The following is a 19,115-nucleotide window of genomic DNA, read 5'->3' as shown; positions in this document are numbered from 1 at the left end:
TTGTATTCCTGTGGTGCATTCAAATGGAAAAATAAACTGACCTTTCCACCGGTCGTGGCTATGATCTTATGTCCCGTATGTTTTCATACCATACCTGCCTTAGGAATAATTATTGTGCTTTAATTGAATTTACAATTTTTATAGCTTATCCAAGACACAGTTTATCACTTTACGTTCAAGCTTTTTTAACGCATGCGCTGTAGTATTTGTCAGTTTCTGAGGCTGATGTTGTACCGGGCATTTGGATAATTCGACAAGTCTCGAGAAGAATAGAAGCAAAATAATAGTTAAAATACTTTTACTTTGTTTCAGTATTAAAATGTAGCTGATAAAGATTCATCCTTTTCCAAAATGTTTATTTTGGGTTAACAAAATTCACCCAATCGACTACTTTTGTCTAAAATGATTCCTTCGGTCGAAATTTAAATCTTTTCTGCATTAATAAAGATTTTTTTTCAATTATAAATTGTCCATCCGTTCGATTACATATTTTACTAGCTGTGTAAAATTTAAATAAATTATTAATTCTACTACTCATTTCCGTGAAAATCCTTTCTTAAAAATTTACCACTAGAGAACGCTAGTGTGCACTAGCCGAACGCTGGCAAATTTGACATCGCGTTGCACGAACACAGAAGGGGAGCTCGGGAAAATGGAAAATTGACATCGGTGGAACGGTGCGGTGCGGTGTGCATTGTCACTCACTGTGTGTCCTGACGAAGAAAAGCTAGATCGGCAGTGAAAATGTCCTGTACGCGAGTGATCCGTGATGTAGGAAGTGTTTGCACTAGTGGATAGAGAATTGGTATCGGCCAGCCTAAAGCCATTGAGAGTGTGTATTTATTTCGTTTGATCAATTTCATCCACGAACTGGGGCCATTGGGCTCCGTGCTGCTTTGTGTTCTGAGAGGGGGGAACTAAAAGCTCGTTCGCTTGTAGGGTAAGAGAGGAAAGAAAAAAAACAGGGTGAATATATTCTAAAGTCAGTATTGGCCATTACGGGTTCCGAACAATCAATGAACAAGTAGCGGTGCGAAATGTAGTTTGAAATTGTAAAAAAACGCCAACCTTAGCGGTCTTCTCAGAAGTACGTTCATCGTAAGGGATTGATGCCCCCCAAACATCTAATACAACTGCAGCCATAGGAAGGACAACGAAACTGGTAAGCTAAAAAGCGCTCCAAATATAGGGATGAAAAAGATTCTGCACCTGATATTAAACTGTTTCGGGCGCTGGTGCAATACGATACAGTAGATAGATACAGCGATGGTGGAAAATCATTTTGCCGTGGGCGCGTTTGAGACATCCGGAAGTGTTTGACACTTAGCGAAAAATCGATAATTTTTTCAATCATCCCATCATCGGCAAAGCAATGTCAAGCTAGTCGATGACGAGGAAGGTGCGAAGGATAGCAAAGAGGGAAAGGAGAGGTGAGTGAGAGAGACAGAAAGCGAGTGAAAGAGAAACGAATATGGTGTACTTCAGTGTGCGTGTGTGAGAGTGAAATGATTAAATTATGGCATGATACACCGGTTGCTTTGGCGGGCAGTAAAGTAAGTGTATAAGAGGGAAATTTTATAGCAAACGCGCCGCAGCGAATCGAGAAAAGCCGCGTGGTCAAGTGTAAACAAACTGCACGTGGACTGTGATGTTTTTTTTCTTCTTTTTGTTAGGTGGACTTTGTTACTGAGAATTTAAGAATCGCGTTGTATCAATTGACGTAAATGAGGTGACCACTACTTAATTCCACTACGTAATTTTTTTTTTAATTTTCTTTCTTTTAAAAGCATGCCCCAAAAACCGAACGGAAAGCAGGAAAATGGAAGCAATCGACCTGTAACTCCTCAACTTCGCCATCCAACAACCGTACATAATCATTAGCTAAGAATAACCGAAGCGTGCGCGTGCCGTTTCGATCAAAGATCCGCTACTAACCTTTCCACAGTATTACAAACGTGAACGGCAAGCAATCGTAGTATCATCCCCGTCGAACGGACACAACCACAACCGTATGCAACGAGAGTATCATTTCACCAGCAGCGATGGGCAAGGATATGATGAACAGTAGCAACTTCTGCCAGCAGCTCGGCGCAACGTTGGTTCGCAATTTTAAGCTAAAAATCAGAGACTCACGCAAAACGATAGCGGAAGTGTTCCTGCCGCTCTACACGCTCGGCACACTGATCGTGCTGAAGATCCTCATACCGAACCCCAACTTTCCCGCCATTACGGAACCACGCGGCGCTGCGACACTGTTCGAACATTTCCAGCATCATAAAGCACACACCATTGCCGTGCTGCCACAGCCAAACTCCTCCACCACGGTACCGTTTTTGAGCGAAGTCAACGAACTATGGATGTCGAACCGAAGGCATCAACCGGGCATTCATCCCATCAAGTGGATGATTTACGAAACGCCGGAAGAATTGCTCGCGGCTTACTGGCGCGATCCGAGCAAGATGCCGCTGGCACTGATATTCCACTCGGACGACCCACTGTTTGGTCCGCTGCGGTACGAAATACGCACGAATCCATCGTTCTACGTGACACCGTCAACGACTGAACTGTACTCGTCGCTGGTCACGTGCAGACAATCGGACAGCTACTGGTCGGCGGTAATCCCGATCGAAACAGGCGATTCGTGTCCGGTGAATCAGTACTACTACTCCGGGTTCGTCGCATTGCAAACCCTGCTCGACTACACCAAGATCCGGATCGTGACGCAGAACGAAGAGCTACAGATACCTCATATTACGCTGGAGATGTTTCCCAAGGAAGCGTACACGGGCAACTGGATGGTCGCGTTTCGGTTGGTCATACCGATCTACATGGTGATGGCACTGTCACAATTCATTACATATCTGCTGATCTTGATCGTCGGCGAGAAGGAGAACCACATCAAGGAAGGATTAAAGATAATGGGTCTGCGGGATTCCGTCTTTTGGTAAGTGTGCATCGATCAATTCTTACTCACCAGAGCACGACAATTGATGTGAACTCTCCTTAATGCTTCTCCTTCAGGTGTGGTTGGTTCGTTATCTACGCCGTGTTTGTAACGTTTCTTAGCTTTGTCTCAGTAATTCTGGTTTTTTCGTTGGGCGTTTTTCAAAACACAAACTACCTGCCAGTATTTATACTGATTCTGCTGTACAGCTTTTCGGTGATTCTCATCGGCTTTATGATTACACCTTTCTTCGACAACTCACGGGTAAGTTTAATTTCTCACCGCCATCTTTATGTATGCAATTGTGTACTGTAAATTGTAAATTTCTTCTTTTTTTTGTAGACTGCTGGCATATTGGGCAACTTTGCGGTTAATATTATGTCCCTGCTCTACTTCCTGCAAGTATTCATTGACGATACACACACCTCGGCAGCATTGTGGACTGTCTCACTCATTTCTCCGACGGGTTTTGCACTGGCAATGGACAAAATTCTCGTGCTGGATATATCCGGCCAGGGTGTCACGCTGAACAATCTCTGGACCGGGCCCGGTATACCAATCGGTGGCTCGATACTAATGCTTGTGGTGGACATTCTACTGTACGCTGCGCTAGCATTCTACTTTGACTGTGTCATCCCGTCGGACCATGGTACGAAGCAGAAGCCTTGCTTTTGTCTGAACAAAAACTACTGGTGTAAGAAAAAAGTGCCAAAAGTACCGCTGCTGAACGGCGAATCTGCCAACTCGTTCAATAATGCGCTCGAGGATCAAGCCCGCGATGTGGAGCCAGTGTCGCGCGAGATGCGCGGCAAGGAAGCGATCCGCATAGTGGATCTGTACAAAACGTTCCACTCGTGCCGTAAGCCGGCCGTGAACGCAGTCAACGGGATTAATCTAACCATCTACGAGGGACAGATAACGGCCATCCTCGGTCACAATGGGGCGGGAAAGAGTACACTGTTCAACATCCTGACCGGGCTGACGTCACCAACGTCCGGCACAATATACATTTTCGGGTACGATGTGCGCGATCCGAACGATATGACCATGATCCGGCGGATGACGGGAGTGTGTCCGCAGCATGACATACTGTTCGAAACGCTCACACCGAAGGAACATTTGTACTTTTTCGCCGCCGTTCGAGGCATTCCGCCGGCACTGGTTGATAGTGAGGTGAAGAAAACGTTGCGCGATATTGATCTATTCGATACGGCGGAAACACGTGTGAAACATCTGAGCGGTGGTCAGAAGCGGAAGCTTTCGGTCGGTATTGCGATCATCGGTGATCCGAAGATTATCATCCTGGACGAACCGACGGCCGGTGTGGATCCGTACTCGAGACGACACATGTGGTCCATCTTGCAAAATCGCAAGCACGGCAAGGTGATCCTGCTGACGACACACTTTATGGATGAGGCGGACATACTGGCCGAGCGGAAGGCCGTCGTGTCGCGGGGCCGACTGCGATGCTGCGGGTCATCCCTCTTCCTGAAGAACAAGTTCGGCATCGGGTACCATCTGACCCTGGTGCTTGATACGAATGCGTGCGAAACGTCCATCACGAAGCTGGTGAACGAGCATGTCCCACAGGCGGAGAAAGCCCGAAGGCATGGGCGTGAGCTGAGCTACATCCTGCCGCACGATGCGGTCAACTCGTTCGTATCGTTATTCGACGATATTGAGAAGGAAATTAAAAGCAAACGCATGATGCTTGGCATTTGCTCGTACGGAGTGTCAATGACGACGCTCGAGGAGGTGTTTCTGCATCTGGAAACGCAGCGCGAAGGTGAACAGAAGGCGGGCGGAGCGGGAGAAGGTGAAGACGAGGAGGGTGAAGGAGAGGATGATGAGGAAGATGGACAGGCGGCGGGCTATCCGGTGTCGGAAAATTTGAGCCGCAAAGTGATGAAAACGCGAGGACTCCCTAGAAGCTTGTCATTGCAGGAACGCAGCAACAGCTATCAGTCGCTGAAGAACGATACCAAAACCCTACTCGATGAGCAGAACGCCGAAAATAAGTCGTCGCTGCAGGATAATCGAATGCAATTCGATACGATCATACCTATCAACGGGCTCGGATCGGATGGTGTTAGTCAGGGAACGGCGGGTTCTGGAATACATCCAGCTTCAATGGGTGGTGGCGGTGGTGGTGGTGTTGTTCCCAATTCGGTCGTCAATTCTCCCCAATCTCAACGCATGCATCGTAAAAAGCATCACCGTTCTTCGCGCAATGGTGTGAGTAAAAGCACCAAAAGCATCTACGAGGACCAGACGCAAACGCACGCGTCAGCGTCGGCAGTAAAGTTGAACAGTCAAAACCGAACCAACTGGATGGATCTGGACGATATTCCACTATATCCGTCGAGATGGAGTACGATCGGAGCACTTCTAAAGCTTCGTCTGACGATCCTATTCCGGGACATACAGCGACTGTATCTGTTGATCATACTGCCGTTAGCATTCACGGCACTGGGACTGTACCTTAACTCGATCCAAGTACTGTCACCCATCATGCGTTCCATCCTGCTGGATAATACCACCTACGGAAGCAACATTACGAAAATCGCCGTACACGACAATACCAATCCGGCGATGTGGCCTCATGCCGCTTACGTTTATCATCATCACCATCAGCAACAACCGAGACAGCAGAAGCGCGAGTCACAGAAGCATTACGATCCAATACCACAATTTCTGCACCAAAAACACCACCAGCAGCAGCAACAGTCGAAGGAAGCGGCCCATTTCTATCATCGATTCCTCGCCGAGCTTCACCGGTCGGCGAATGTGACGGAGGATTATAATGGCAATTTCTCGCTACTACTAGACATCGCCCCGCACATGGCCGCGTTCAATGTGAATGTAATATCTTGGTCAAATGTATCCATCACGACGCTGTACAACGATACGACTCAGCACAGCCTGCCGATCATTCTGAATCTGATCAGCAACACACTACTGCGCGTGTATGCGGAACTATCGCCAGCATCGATAAACTCGCAGCATCTGCTCTACCAGCGTGCCGGACGGAAAGGTCCGATGCCAACCTCAAATGCGCAGTTTACGTTCGATTATCAAGACGATGGGACAGATGCTGAAAATGTGGATGATTTAGCATTCCAACCCTTACCATCGAGTACGAGTTCCAGCACAACGTCCTCAGCATCCGGTGCTGCTGCTACACCCGACCGTAGTGGATCGAGCGACTCCATGTTGCGTATCGAACTGTGGTCACATCCATTCCAGCAAACGGCGCAACCGCAAGAGTTTAACATCGGCACGTTCTCGTCCGCACTGTTTGTGGGAATGATATTTGTTCTGATTCCCGTTTCGCTGGCCGTCGATATGGTGTATGATCGTGAGATGAAGGCTAAAAATCAGCTGCGCGTTAATGGACTTTCTTCATCGCTGTACCTATCGGCGTACTTTATCGTGCTATCGGGTTTGATGCTGGTCATTTGTGCTGCATTGCTTGGGCTGGTGTTTTTATTCGACATTCCCTCATTCCGACAGGTAAGAACCCGACGACTGCGATTTGCCTACAGAGTGGTCACTGTTTTGGTTCTAATTGACGCTTCTCCTTTTACTGTAGCCACCAGCACTCATCACTCTAGGAATGTTGGTGTTTCTCTACTCACCGGCTGGTATCCTTTGTTCGACGTGCTTCTCGTACTTCTTCGATCGTACAGATTCAGCGCAATCGATCCTGCCCAACATACTTACGTTCGTTGGGTTAATCCCGTTCATATTGGTTGTATTTTTGGACATGCTGGGGATCGGTAAGTGATGTTACACACCTAGCTAGCGATGCTAATAACAACTCTTTTAAAGGATTTAATTCACTCTTACTGGGTTTCGACCCAAAACAGATTTCAAAACTCTCTGTTGAATCGAATCCTAAAAGATGTTTAAAAACACTTTGCGAATCGAATCCCAATAGAATTTAAACACTTTTTGCGACTTGAATCCCTCTGGCGGCACCTTATGAGGGAGTTTGATAATAACCATTACCAAAAGAGTTGAAACACTCTTTGCGATTCCAATCCCAAAAGCGTTGTAAAAACTCTTTGTGAGGAGTTTATTCAAATCATTCATTGCAAAGATTTAAATCACTCTCTCTTTCTCTTACTCGGTACGCGCTACACTATACTAATCCAAAACGACCTTATTAATTTGAAAAAATATTCAAATTTTACAGAGGTTAAGGCAGCGATCGCACTCCACTACGTGTTTTCCCTTATCAATCCCATGTACATTCCGTACGCGACGGTATACTTCGTCGATCGTGTCTACATCGCATGTCGATTGAGTTCAGCCTGTGCAGAGCTGTCGATGGCACACTATATGACCGAGGAGGTGATCGTGATGGCATGCGGGTGCCTTTTGCACATTCCGATCTGGGCGTTCTGTTTACGGGTGTCCGATGTGATGAAAAGTGGTGGTCGTATGCGGGATCTGTTTCATCGATCAGCGGTAAACTTTTTCTTGGAGTTGTAAAGATGTCAAATGAGACGAAATTCTAATCCTGTTGCCCATTGCAGAGCGAGGAAGATGTTATGACGGAAGAGCAATGTACCGGTGAGTACGAAGATGAAGATGTACGTCACGAGCGTAGTCGCGTTTTCGGGCTTACAAGCAATCCACAGCAATCGCAACAAGATGATGCCGCAGGTCTACAGGCGCAGCCGGTAGTACTGGTTAAGGTTAGTAAATCTAGTGTCCACCAGCATTCGCGAACATTGCCACTATAGCACTTTGCCACACTTCCACAGAGTCTTCGCAAAGAGTTCTCCCAAGAGTCACTGTGCGGCAATTGCTGCTGCTGCGCGGATGATGAACCTCCCAGAAAGAAGATTTCAGTGCGAAGTCTATCGATCGCGGTGGATGCCGGTGAGGTGTTGGGTTTGCTCGGACACAACGGTGCTGGCAAAACGACCACCATGAAGATCATGACGGGCGAAACGGCACCCACGCGTGGTACGGTTCGTGTTGCCGGTCATAGCATTACCATCAATCAGGATGATGCCTTTAAAACGTTGGGCTACTGTCCCCAGCACGATGCGCTGTGGAAGAACGTGACAGTGCGCGAGCATCTCGAGCTGTATGCACGTATACGGGGAGTGCGTGGCAAGGATCTAAACCGTTTGATATCGACGTATCTGACGGGGCTACACATAAACGAACACGCCAACAAGCAAACGCAGCACTGTTCCGGTGGTACCAGGCGCAAGTTAAGCTACGCGATGGCGATGGTGGGAGCCCCGAAAGTAGTGCTACTGGATGAACCATCGACCGGTATGGATCCAAAGTCGAAACGATTCCTTTGGGACACTATACTGGCTAGCTTCCATGGTAAGCGCTGTGCAATGTTGACGACCCACTCGATGGAAGAAGCGGACGCGCTGTGCTCTCGAGTTGGAATCATGGTCAAAGGCGAGCTAAGGTAGGCTGGTTGAAGGCGTTGAATAATGTACGGAGGGAGTTGGATACTAATGATCTTGTTCTTAGATGTCTCGGTTCGACGCAACACCTGAAGAATCTGTACGGCGCCGGTTACACACTGGAGATTAAGCTGAAGCACATAGAAAACGTGTACAGTGAGACACCGATCGAAAGTCAACCCAGCAGCAGCCAGGAGCAACTGCAACTCGACCAAAGCACGGACCACATTGCACCGGTAATCAGCAACTGCATTGACAATCGTTCGATGGCGTTGCGCAATTTCGTAACGGACCTGTTTCCGAGTGCCACCCTGGAGGAGAGTTTTGCCGATAGGCTAGTATACTCTGTACCGCAGCAAGCCGTCAGTTCCTTAGCTGAATGTTTTTCACGGCTCGAGAAAGGTACGATCATCGCACGTTAGTGAGTTTGAAGCACGTCCCACTGTCTAATGTATTTCTAACCATTCCAGCTAAAACCGAGCTAGATATTGAGGAGTACTCATTCAGCCAAACGACACTAGAACAAGTGTTCTTAAAGTTTGCACACTACGACGAGGAAACCTCCAGTGTGCAGTAGATTATACGGAAGTCGATCATAGATCACATCAACGAGCAGCAGGCAGCCTCCGCAACGCAATGTCCTGGAGATTAGTTGTGCAAAACCACACACACTACAAAGTTTGATAGATACTTGTAAGCGTAAAAAGGATGATTTGTGAGTAGAATATGGAACGAAAATGGTGACTGAGTTTCGAAAATTCAGTGTGCAAAACAAAGCATTTGTAGTTAATTGAAAACATACACATCCAGCAAGGGCATGTGCGGAGTGCGGGCAGCGCCATGCGAGGAGCATTGTGAAAATGTAAGTAAATTTGATTAAAAGTAAGCAATTTGTGCAATAATTTCATGTGAAAAGGACATCTAGCGGAAACAAAAGAAACCATCGAACACGTTGTGGCTATGAAGACATTATTAGAAGCAAGTTTACTGAACGCGCCGAAGAACAGTGTGAGGAGCAAGAGAAGCTAGAATTGTATAACTCATCAACAAAATAAGCATTAAATCACAACATGAATATAAGGCACGCGGCGGATGCGCAACGGGCAGTGAAGGAAGATATTGAAAGAGCGAAAAAGGTTAGTAAAAATACTACAATAATTTAAACCCAAACCAAATAACATAACATAGCAAAACCGAATGCCACACTGTTTTTGTGAAGCAGTTGAAGCGTCTTCTCTGTATGCAAATTTTTGCTGAGAAATCTTTTAGATTTAAACGATATTTAAAAGATAAACCAAAACTAGTCAAAACTCTTTAAACGACAGGCAAGCAAACATGCAACCAAGCTATAGCGGGCAAGTGAATTAAACAATAAGATAAATAAACTAAATTTAGGTGTATAAGAAGAGGACATAGGCGCGCTGAAGGGAATGAAAGTTTGAAGAAAGAATCGAGAAAGAATGATGGATGGATTGGAAATTGGATGAAATTCAATACCTGGTTGGTTGGTCGGGTTTGTTTGCAAGAACGTGTTCTGCGTTGGAATTCAAGTGCATATTAAAGTACTTTAAAAACAAGAAGCAAAATCAACTGATACACCCAAAAAAAAAACATTATGGAAAATTGTGTAAGTATGAGGCAAGGACAAAAACAAAGACAAAAGAAAAACAGATAAACATTTCAAAGAAATTTGATTTGAAAACTGTGATTATAAGGTTGGCCGAAAACAGAAATTAAGAAAAAAGCATTGCGCAATAGATAAATAATTAAAGAAAACAAAAAACATACATTCCTGTCTCGCCAACGATGAATAGTATTGTTTGGTCAGATGTGAGGAAAGCGTAAAATCGTAGGATAATCGTGAAACAACGGGAGTAAACCACGGTAAACTAATGCTGCATCTCACCGATGCCAAAATCAGGAGCAAACGATAAACATGTCGAGTGAGAGTGTGCAGAGAGATCAATAAGGAAAAAAGCGTCACCAAAGGCTAAAGAACGCTTTTATTGGAATGTAATGAACGTAGGTAAGGTAGGATTACGGAGGAAAGCAAACCGTGAAGCACTTTGAAATAAAGTTTCGGAAAAGAAGCATTGAACTAAAAAGCATATTTTGTGCAGAATTGCTGATGACAGCTACGTCCTAGTAATGCTGATACTGTAACGCATAAACGTCCGTATTTCCAGTTATGTTAAGGATATAATACGTTCGTTTAACTTCTTTCGTCGACGGGTCGGCCTGGTGGTATATGCGACAGCGGTGCCAGTCTTCAAACGGCAGGACCGGAGATCATATCCCATCCGGACCGTCCCCCCGTAGTGAGGTCTGACTAACCAACTACGTGGTATCGGCAGTCTAGTTAGCCATTTCGATGGCCGGCATGACTTTAGAGGTCGTTAAGCCAAGAAGAAGAAATCGTTTAACTTCGGCGACTTTCATAAACGGACGGTTTAAGTTGTATTGGAGAAGCCTTTTCGGAAACTATTCGAACAAACACTCTAGATCTAGATCTATAGTTTTATCAAAAGTAACTTAATTTCTTATGAAATGTAATGCAACGGAGAATGTGGTTGTTCTGCGCGCGCTCACATCTACTACGAGATGAAAAAAAAAAAACAAAATTTTGATTAGGATTCTAAAACAAAAAGTAAATTTTCGGGAGATCTTGATTGTATCTTATGAAAAACTTTTTCATACAAACGACCAACACTAAGACACTAAGACTTTTGGGACACCACCCAAAAATAAGACAAAGAAATATAATTGCTAGGCAAAAGCAGCCTTCAGGACTGGGCGGCCACGAGGAGTTCTGAGCTGGTAAAGGGCATCAAATTCACAAAGAACCCCGCCATCCGGACAATCCAACTTCCACTTCGCTTAGGGCACTCCGCTGACTTTTCCGGACGGCTCAAGAATCGTTATGGGTCTGTGTTGCAGTTCTCGTTTTATGGGTTTAGAGTTGAAGTAAAAACTTGCCATTGTGATACGAGCAAACATACCGGCTGCCATCTGGTATACGCCTATGAAGCTTTGTCTAAAACTGACGAAAACCTCTTAGCCACGTTCAGGATTTAAATGCACAGAAGGATTATTGGCTCTATATGCGTTGAAGTACGATTTTATAAAGCCCATGTTATAAGGAGCAACTCGTCAGGTTCCGAAAGTCGTCTACATGAATCAAGGCAGCGTGAAAGGCCCAACCCATAAGCACTGGTATACGAATCTCCTACGGAATTGGAGAATTACACTGAGAGAACCACGTGTGACAAAAAGAAATAAGCAGAGTTGGGATATGATATAAAGAGGAATGGCCGCCAGAAGGATGCAAGCGTGACTATGGTGCTCTTTGGGATTGACCAGGAATATCAGAGGAAGAACAACACTAGAGTCGTTCAGGAAGCGCCTCGTGGTGATCCGAGTAACTAGTTATGAGGCCTAATCAACAGAATATTAGGCCTCGATGATGGAATTGACGCTTGAAAGACAGTTTGTCGTCGAGCCACGCCCAAGGTCATCGTCCAGAAGGATAATCCAATCTACAAAAGTTTCAGCGAGGCCTTAAGAGGAACGGAAGTCATAAGACGAGGACACAGAAAGGTAAAACTTACTATAATGTTTCACCAATCTGCGGCTATCTGAACTGTTTCTGTTTAAAAGAAAAGTATATAACCAGACTAGCGACAAAAGAATCATGATTGGCCAGCCAGGACATAACTGTCCAGGGAAAGCGAATTATCCTCGAAATTGACCAAAGTATAAATTTTAATGGGTACGGACTTTGAACGAGTGGTAAAATTGTAACGGATACGACATCCACTATTAATGATACAGGTCATCCAGGTGATGTTTTAGGTGCTTTCCCATAATTTTTGTTTTTTGTTCCGAGGTTATTTTATCCGTTGTTTGCTAGTTATTTTTGTTTTCGTCCCAATTTTTTTTTTACCGGGTCCCAGATATGTTTGGATTCGTTTCAAAACACCTATTTACTTTTACAATAAATTTAAAAAAAGAATAAAATTATACGATTTTCTATAATTCTGTCATTTTTTTTTTATGTCCCAGGTTTTGTCGCGCGAAAGCATCAACAAAACCTGGGACGATATAAAACATATTCGGGAAAGCATCAATAATCCTCGGGATACTCTGATAGAAGTGCCCTTTATCGACGATTATCGAGGTTCGAAGTTCGAATTGAAGTTTCAAATGAAGCTGAAAGAACAAAACGTTTGTTTTGTTCTTTCAACAAATGTATGGTTAATTATAATTTTCTTAACACGTATGGAATTTCCCACAAATTCAGGTGTAGGTGAGGTTTCCTATACCAACGCATACTGGCTAGATTATGATCGCCAACATCGTCGAAACGTAGAATACACGCACAGCCACTCAATGCCCAGTCAAAGTCATCCATTGCCACCATATCGCGACACAATCGATGTAAGCAGTGCTGGTAGTGTTTGTGCTAAAACTTGATTTATACTCCACTAGGAAATGAATCCGTTCTAAGCAATGAATGCCATGAAGCACTTTGGTGGACTTTGTGCCTCGGAACAAGAAAAGGTTGCTTGAAAAGTATCGCTTCATTTATGGCATGCGTTTAACAGATCGATAAGTGCTCTGGGGTTACGATCATCTACACAACCCTTCTCAAGTGCTTGGTGGAATCTGTCTTTAGAGGACGTTTATATTAACTGCGTAGAACAAACATTTACGGTCACTTTTCAGCCGACCCATACAGAAACAATAAAAGAAACCTGCACAACAAGTAACGCTTCTTCCCGAGGTTCGTAACCTTCCGACCGGATCAGATCGATAATCAGAAACCGCAACATCGATCAACAGTTCGAACAGAACCGCTCGTCGGAGAAGATTCATTTTGATCATGCTCCACGAAACGCTTCACAGGTGGGCAGGCTGTCTGTTTGTGATACTGTCGCTTCACAGTGTTTGTGGCAATGTTGTGCAGGACGAGTTACAAACGAAAGACTTTAACGATAACCAGTGCGGGAAACGATTGGCCCAACGGGAAGGCCTTGTGAAGGGTGGCTACACTACGCGTCCCGGTGACTGGCCATGGCATGTGGCTCTTTATCAGCGAGGCATCAGCAGCGATGGGTTCGAGTATGCGTGTGGTGGCAGCATTGTGCATCGGTATCTGGTACTAACGGCTGCACACTGCGTCACGTTCGCCGCTAGTCGACGGAAAATACCGACCGAAAACTTGCTACTAAAGTTAGGCCGCTTCAATCTGTCGAACGAGATGGAGGAACATGCGGAGGAGTTCAATGTGATAGAAACGATCGTGCACGTGGGCTTCCAGCCAACAACGTTCGAGAACGATATCGCCATCTTGCGGGTGGAAATTCCGATTATTTTCAACGAGTACATTCAACCTGTTTGTCTTTGGAAGCGTGACGATGGGTTTGTCCTACCGAATGTTTACGGACAGTCGGGCACGGTTGTTGGGTGGGGTCTGGCGGATGAAAATCGCGTCGGATCGGCCCTCAATGAAGCTCGGATGCCGGTGGTTGATTCGTTGACGTGTCTGGCTAGTGATCGCGCCTTTTTTGGACGATTACTGTACGCGAAAGCATACTGTGCTGGATACAAAAATGGTACGGTTTGGGACGATCGCAGGCATAAAAATCACGAGGCTAGTAGTAAGACATGCTCTTCCAATTTTCAACAGGAACCGGCGTGTGTAACGGAGATAGTGGCGGAGGAATGTTTTTCCAGTTCCAAAACCGTTGGTATTTAAAGGGCGTAGTATCATTCAGCAACACGATCGACTCGAGCGGACTGTGCAATTTGAAGCAGTACATCGGATTTACCGATGCTTCACAGTACATCGATTGGTTGTACGAAAACACTCCAAACAGTGGAATCGACGATCCGATCCTGGGACATCCCAATATTCGGCTTATCAATCAAGGAAACTGTGGACGGAATGAGCATATTTACGAGTTCGAAGAGAAGCGCAAACCCATCTTCAAGCAGTACCCCTGGATGGTAACGTTGCGCCATCCGTTCCAGGATTCCGAGTACGTTCCCTGCAACGGGGTTTTGCTCAATCGAAACTACATCCTCACGACCACTTGTGTCGATTGGCAGTGAGTATTAATTGCTTGAATATTATAGCGAGCCATTTGAAGCTAACTTGTGTATTAAACCTTCCTTCCACTCCTAGAGACGAAGTCAGCGTAACGCTAGGTGATTACGACACAGGCAAAACGAAGGACTGCGGTATGATCGACGGATCGGAGCAATGCATTTCCTCTGTGCAGACCGTATCAGTGGGTCAGGTGTTTCGGCAGGATGATCTCGTGCTCGCCCGTCTAACCATTCCAGCGGTTGTTGGTCGCCGGGATTACATTGAAGCGATCTGTCTTCCGGTAACTCCCCAGCAGCGCGAACGTCTGTACAATCGCTACATCATGACGGGCTGGAAGGAGAGTGGGTCCGATTCGAAAATATTGCAACGCGATGTGCTTGATGCAGTCGATTTAAATCGGTGTCGGACGGAATTGGAGGCTGAGGGTTATCATGCTGAAGCGGCAGAAAATACCAACAGTAAGATCATTTGTGCCCGAAACCTAAACAATGCTTCGCGATCACCACAGTGCAACGATTATCAGCCCGGATCGGTGATACAGGCGATAGAGAAGAAGTCTAATCGATATTTACTGTACGGATTGCAGACGGGCATTAGCTACTGCGCCGTGCCGGAACGGTACATTGCTGTCAGCAAGTATCTGCAATGGATTTTAGATAACATTCGTGGATAACTGTGCCATGATGATAAGGATTTCGGAGCTGATCGTAAAGAACCAGATATTTTAAATAAAAATGACCACAAAACAAGATGCTAGATTTGTTGAAACCGTAGTTTAGTTAGATATTCAGTCCTCACCACGGGGGGGACGGTTCCGTAAGGTAATTGAATCCCTCTCGCCCTTGCCTCCGGGACGTTCCTTATTTCTCCCGGTTAAAAATGAGTGTGCTAGTGTAATATTTTCAAATCTCATTGTTGCTTTCAACTAGAATATATTTCTGGCGTGCTCTGGCATATTTAGGATGTTGTTTTATTCACAGCGCAACTTTTGTTAACCCTAATCATTGATAAAAGCCCACCACAATTCGTTATTGAGTTGGGTTCTGGATTTTGTGGAGTGCATTTGAGCAATTAAATCCAACAAGAGTCATAAAAACTGAAGAATTTCCTAGTCTATCACCACTCTATTTTCAGCAGGCCACCACAGATTCATCAAAAAATAGCTTACTTTTCCCATGCAGCGTCTTTGCATGGTGTGATAGTGGCTGCTTACCAGATTCAAGATCAAGGAACTGGCTGTGCTGTCGGACACCACGTCTCGAACTGGGGGTCTTAGTGTTAAACGAGTCCGGCATGCTCATAACATCCCCAGCACCCACTCATCGCATCCTGCAGGCCATCGCCACCGTTAGGTTGTCCGGCTCGTCGTACAGCTCAACAAGCTCATGGATCATCCTTGCCTTCCACACGCCATGCTCGAACCCGCCAAAGATGGTCTGGATGATGCGTCGTTCAAATAGACCAAAAGTGTTTGCATTCTTTCTCTTGACTCTTGGCCATAGAGAATCACCGTGCGAATCAGATTTCGTGCGTACGCACATTCTCCTGGATCTCAGTAAACGGTGAAGGACGTACTGAAGATTAGAAAAGGAAAGTCTGGCTGTACCTGTACATGTTTTTGGCGCTCTTTCTAAGTTCTCTGGGAGCCGAGGGGCTTTTGAACATGATCCTTAGTAAATATAAGTCATTTGCCTTTTTATTGCTACGGATATATCGAAAAGTCGCAGAATCGTTCGATCACAAACTTGTGACTGAAGGGAATCCTGGATATCGCTAACTTTGTGCTTTCTTAACGTTACGCCCACTCTCTCTCTCTCTCTCTCTCTCTCTCTTTCCCTCTCTCTCTCTCTCTCTCTCTCTCTCTCTCTCTCTTTTGGTATCGTTTTTTCGGCAGAAGCTAATATTTGGGTCACGTCATTTACTAACAATATTTGAACAAGGGCGGCTCGGCGGTGTAGGCGACAGCGGTGCCGGTTTTCGAACGGCAGGACCGGGGTTCAAAACCCATCCGGACCGTCCCCCCGTAGTGAGGACTGACTAACCAAATTACGTGGTATCGGCAGTCTAGTTAGCCATTTCGATGGCCGGCATGACCTTAGAGGTCGTTAAGCCAAGAAGAAGAAGATTTTTGAACATAGGAAAAATTTGTTTAAATCCTTCAAAAACCATTATGCAGTGAGGATTTTACAGCATCATTAAATTAAAAAAATGACAAAACATAGCCGATCAAAGCCTGGCCGTCCAACATGAATCAGATACAAAGGATCTAAATCCTGACACATTTCATTCCATGTCACGATAAGATGTACGGGATGGAGTAAATTACATGAATTAAAACATATTTACTTAAGCATAGGGTCGATTCGAAATTCTGTGGTATTTTTCACCTAAATTTTCATACATAATAACTGCCGAAGAAAAGCTCATTTTTTGTAGGTGATTTTACCATCTAGAATTTTTGTGCAAAGTAAGAGCATGAGCAGATGCAAGCAAAACGTGTTAAAAGGTTTGTCGTTTTATTCTGTACAGCTTACTACAGCATCACTTTTCCCATGCCCTTGCCCCAAATTTGTATTTTACCGTTTATTCCCCTCTTTTTTCAAAGCAGCTTTTCACAAAACAAGCGAATTGAAATCCAATAGAAAAAGACTCCGTTAGCAAGGCCATCCTTATTGAATAAAAAAAAACAAGTCTTCTTTCTGCGTTTGGCATTTGGAACGAATTTAACTTATTTCTCGTAGTCAATGCGTATAACAAACGAACAACCGAATCTCGAATCGAATCTGGCAGAAAAGAAATTGTGCAGCTGTTTTAGGCATGAGATTGCAGTTTCCTCACATGTTTGTAAACAACATTACGAAGCAGAACCAATGCTGCTGCTGCTGCTGCTGCCACGAGTTAATGAACTCTAAACGCGAGAGAAATGCGATTTTTCAATTTCCATTTATATTGAAACAACAGAAGTAAAGACGCCCAAAAAACCTCATCTCGTATTGGAAGGAATCTCATCTACCACGAGACCTTGTCATCGAAGCGTTAACCGGCAACGTCCAAAGGGTTTTGCTCTCAGATTTTAATCCCAGGCCAATGGCCTACTCATGTTTGGATGCAGCGCACCAATCGGCGATTTGCCAAGTTTTCACGAACGATAGGTTAATTAAAAACATTGGGCAAATTCAAATTTTTGATTATGTTTTCAGGTTACTTTTTTATGAAACTTTTTTGCACTTTGTGTGAGCGATGTATGAGTTAATTTTAATACCTTTCATCAGTCCCAGAATAAAAAAAAGGGGAAGCATTTGCACACAAAATATTACTAAAATTATAAAACTGTTTGAACCTTCTTCGTTGATCTACAATTTAACGCAACAATTACAACTTCAGGAAAAAAAACTCGTACCGTTAGTAGAAACATCATCATTACCATCTTAATTTTATATAATCTCGTCCTCCTTACAGTGATTCTCAGGTTACAGAACAATTGTTTCCATGTTTAAAACAAACCGCGATTTTTAAAAGACCAACCATCCGAACAATCTACGGCTTATTATTGTTCGATCGAAAATCGCATTTTATTTTAAACATGGAGACACTTCTTCTATGATCTGAAAAACACTGAAAATCTACTTGGCTCATCTTGCCCCCCCCCCCCCCCTCCCTAGCTCTCTTCTTTTTACGTTTAGTGGCAGAGTTAGTTTTTAGGACAAATTCAGTAGTCTCAGGAGGACAATTTGCACAATATAAATAAATAAATAAATATATAAACAACACGTTTTCTAATGTTAAAAAATTATCAAATTATTGCATGGAAATTAATAATCTTAAACAACTTTAAAAACAGTTCAGCGCCACCAACAATTTAATGCTTAAGTTGAAAACAATTAAGAGAAGATACTTTAAGGCTAAAATATTTTTGACTAGACTTGACAATACGGCAATGTGTCGTCGTACTAACTAATATATAAATAAAAATTTATGACTACACGTATTTTATATTTGAAATCTGAATGACAAAATGAGAACTTTTTAAAGATAAAAGTGTTAGGAGCGTTTTCCAGAAATATTCAATGTTTAGCTAAACAACAAAGTTTATTCCTTCAAATACTGTATTACAACTTCTTTCTTAAGTTTTTTGTAGTAGTGGGTGATTTTTTTCTATTGTCGATAATTGTAAACATCAGAGAATAAATAGGTTTAAAATATTTTACCCACACTTTTGCATGATTATTACCTTGCATCATCTATACTTATGACTCACACTGTACCCAGCTGGTGCATCGATAGTGAAAGCTTAAGTAATTATGCACCATTGCAGGGGCTCTCTCCTTCTCATCAGCTCCGATGCCAATAGTTCGCCAACGTTTTTATCTTATTTCATTTTTTTTTGCGTAGGGACCAAGATGTAGCCCAAGACGTGTGCAAATATGATGTGTCAATATGATACACAAATTATATGAAAATATAAAAAAATGTCCTCCAAAGATCTTCTTCACTGGTGCGCGCCCGCTCATAGCTTGCTTGCTCACACTGGCTTATCCAACCATCTCACAGAAAGTATACAGCAACGTCTCCAACGCACGCACTAGTACCATACACACCACCGTATCGCACAGCATCG

General features: G+C 44.2%; 4 protein-coding genes across 4 annotated transcripts in view; 3 read left to right on the top strand and 1 right to left on the bottom strand.

Annotated features, from left to right (window-relative positions):
• The window catches only part of LOC126556489 (cholesterol transporter ABCA5-like), a 137,351-nt gene extending 128,383 nt beyond the window's left edge, over positions 1-8,968 (top strand). The window contains exons 2-10 of the mRNA XM_050211753.1: positions 2,024-2,944; positions 3,022-3,208; positions 3,287-6,457; positions 6,537-6,723; positions 7,143-7,417; positions 7,486-7,647; positions 7,717-8,387; positions 8,453-8,787; positions 8,856-8,968. Coding sequence (XP_050067710.1) covers positions 2,043-2,944; positions 3,022-3,208; positions 3,287-6,457; positions 6,537-6,723; positions 7,143-7,417; positions 7,486-7,647; positions 7,717-8,387; positions 8,453-8,787; positions 8,856-8,962 — 5,997 coding nt within the window. The 5' untranslated portion in view covers positions 2,024-2,042 and the 3' untranslated portion in view covers positions 8,963-8,968. The remainder of the gene's footprint in view (positions 1-2,023; positions 2,945-3,021; positions 3,209-3,286; positions 6,458-6,536; positions 6,724-7,142; positions 7,418-7,485; positions 7,648-7,716; positions 8,388-8,452; positions 8,788-8,855) is intronic.
• The window catches only part of LOC126556328 (glutathione S-transferase), a 327,848-nt gene that overhangs the window by 117,327 nt on the left and 191,406 nt on the right, over positions 1-19,115 (top strand). The gene's annotated exons all lie outside the window — the stretch shown is intronic.
• Positions 1-19,115, bottom strand: part of LOC126568793 (trimethylguanosine synthase) — a 151,299-nt gene that overhangs the window by 124,025 nt on the left and 8,159 nt on the right. The window lies entirely within an intron of this gene.
• The window catches only part of LOC126556025 (polyserase-2-like), a 555,659-nt gene continuing 549,811 nt past the window's right edge, over positions 13,268-19,115 (top strand). The window contains exons 1-3 of the mRNA XM_050211186.1: positions 13,268-14,000; positions 14,075-14,495; positions 14,573-15,172. Coding sequence (XP_050067143.1) covers positions 13,268-14,000; positions 14,075-14,495; positions 14,573-15,170 — 1,752 coding nt within the window. The 3' untranslated portion in view covers positions 15,171-15,172. The remainder of the gene's footprint in view (positions 14,001-14,074; positions 14,496-14,572; positions 15,173-19,115) is intronic.

This window comes from Anopheles maculipalpis, chromosome 2RL (genome assembly GCF_943734695.1).
Source record: "Anopheles maculipalpis chromosome 2RL, idAnoMacuDA_375_x, whole genome shotgun sequence".
Taxonomy (NCBI): Eukaryota; Metazoa; Arthropoda; class Insecta; order Diptera; family Culicidae; genus Anopheles; species Anopheles maculipalpis.
This window is presented reverse-complemented; position numbering and strand designations above follow the sequence as displayed.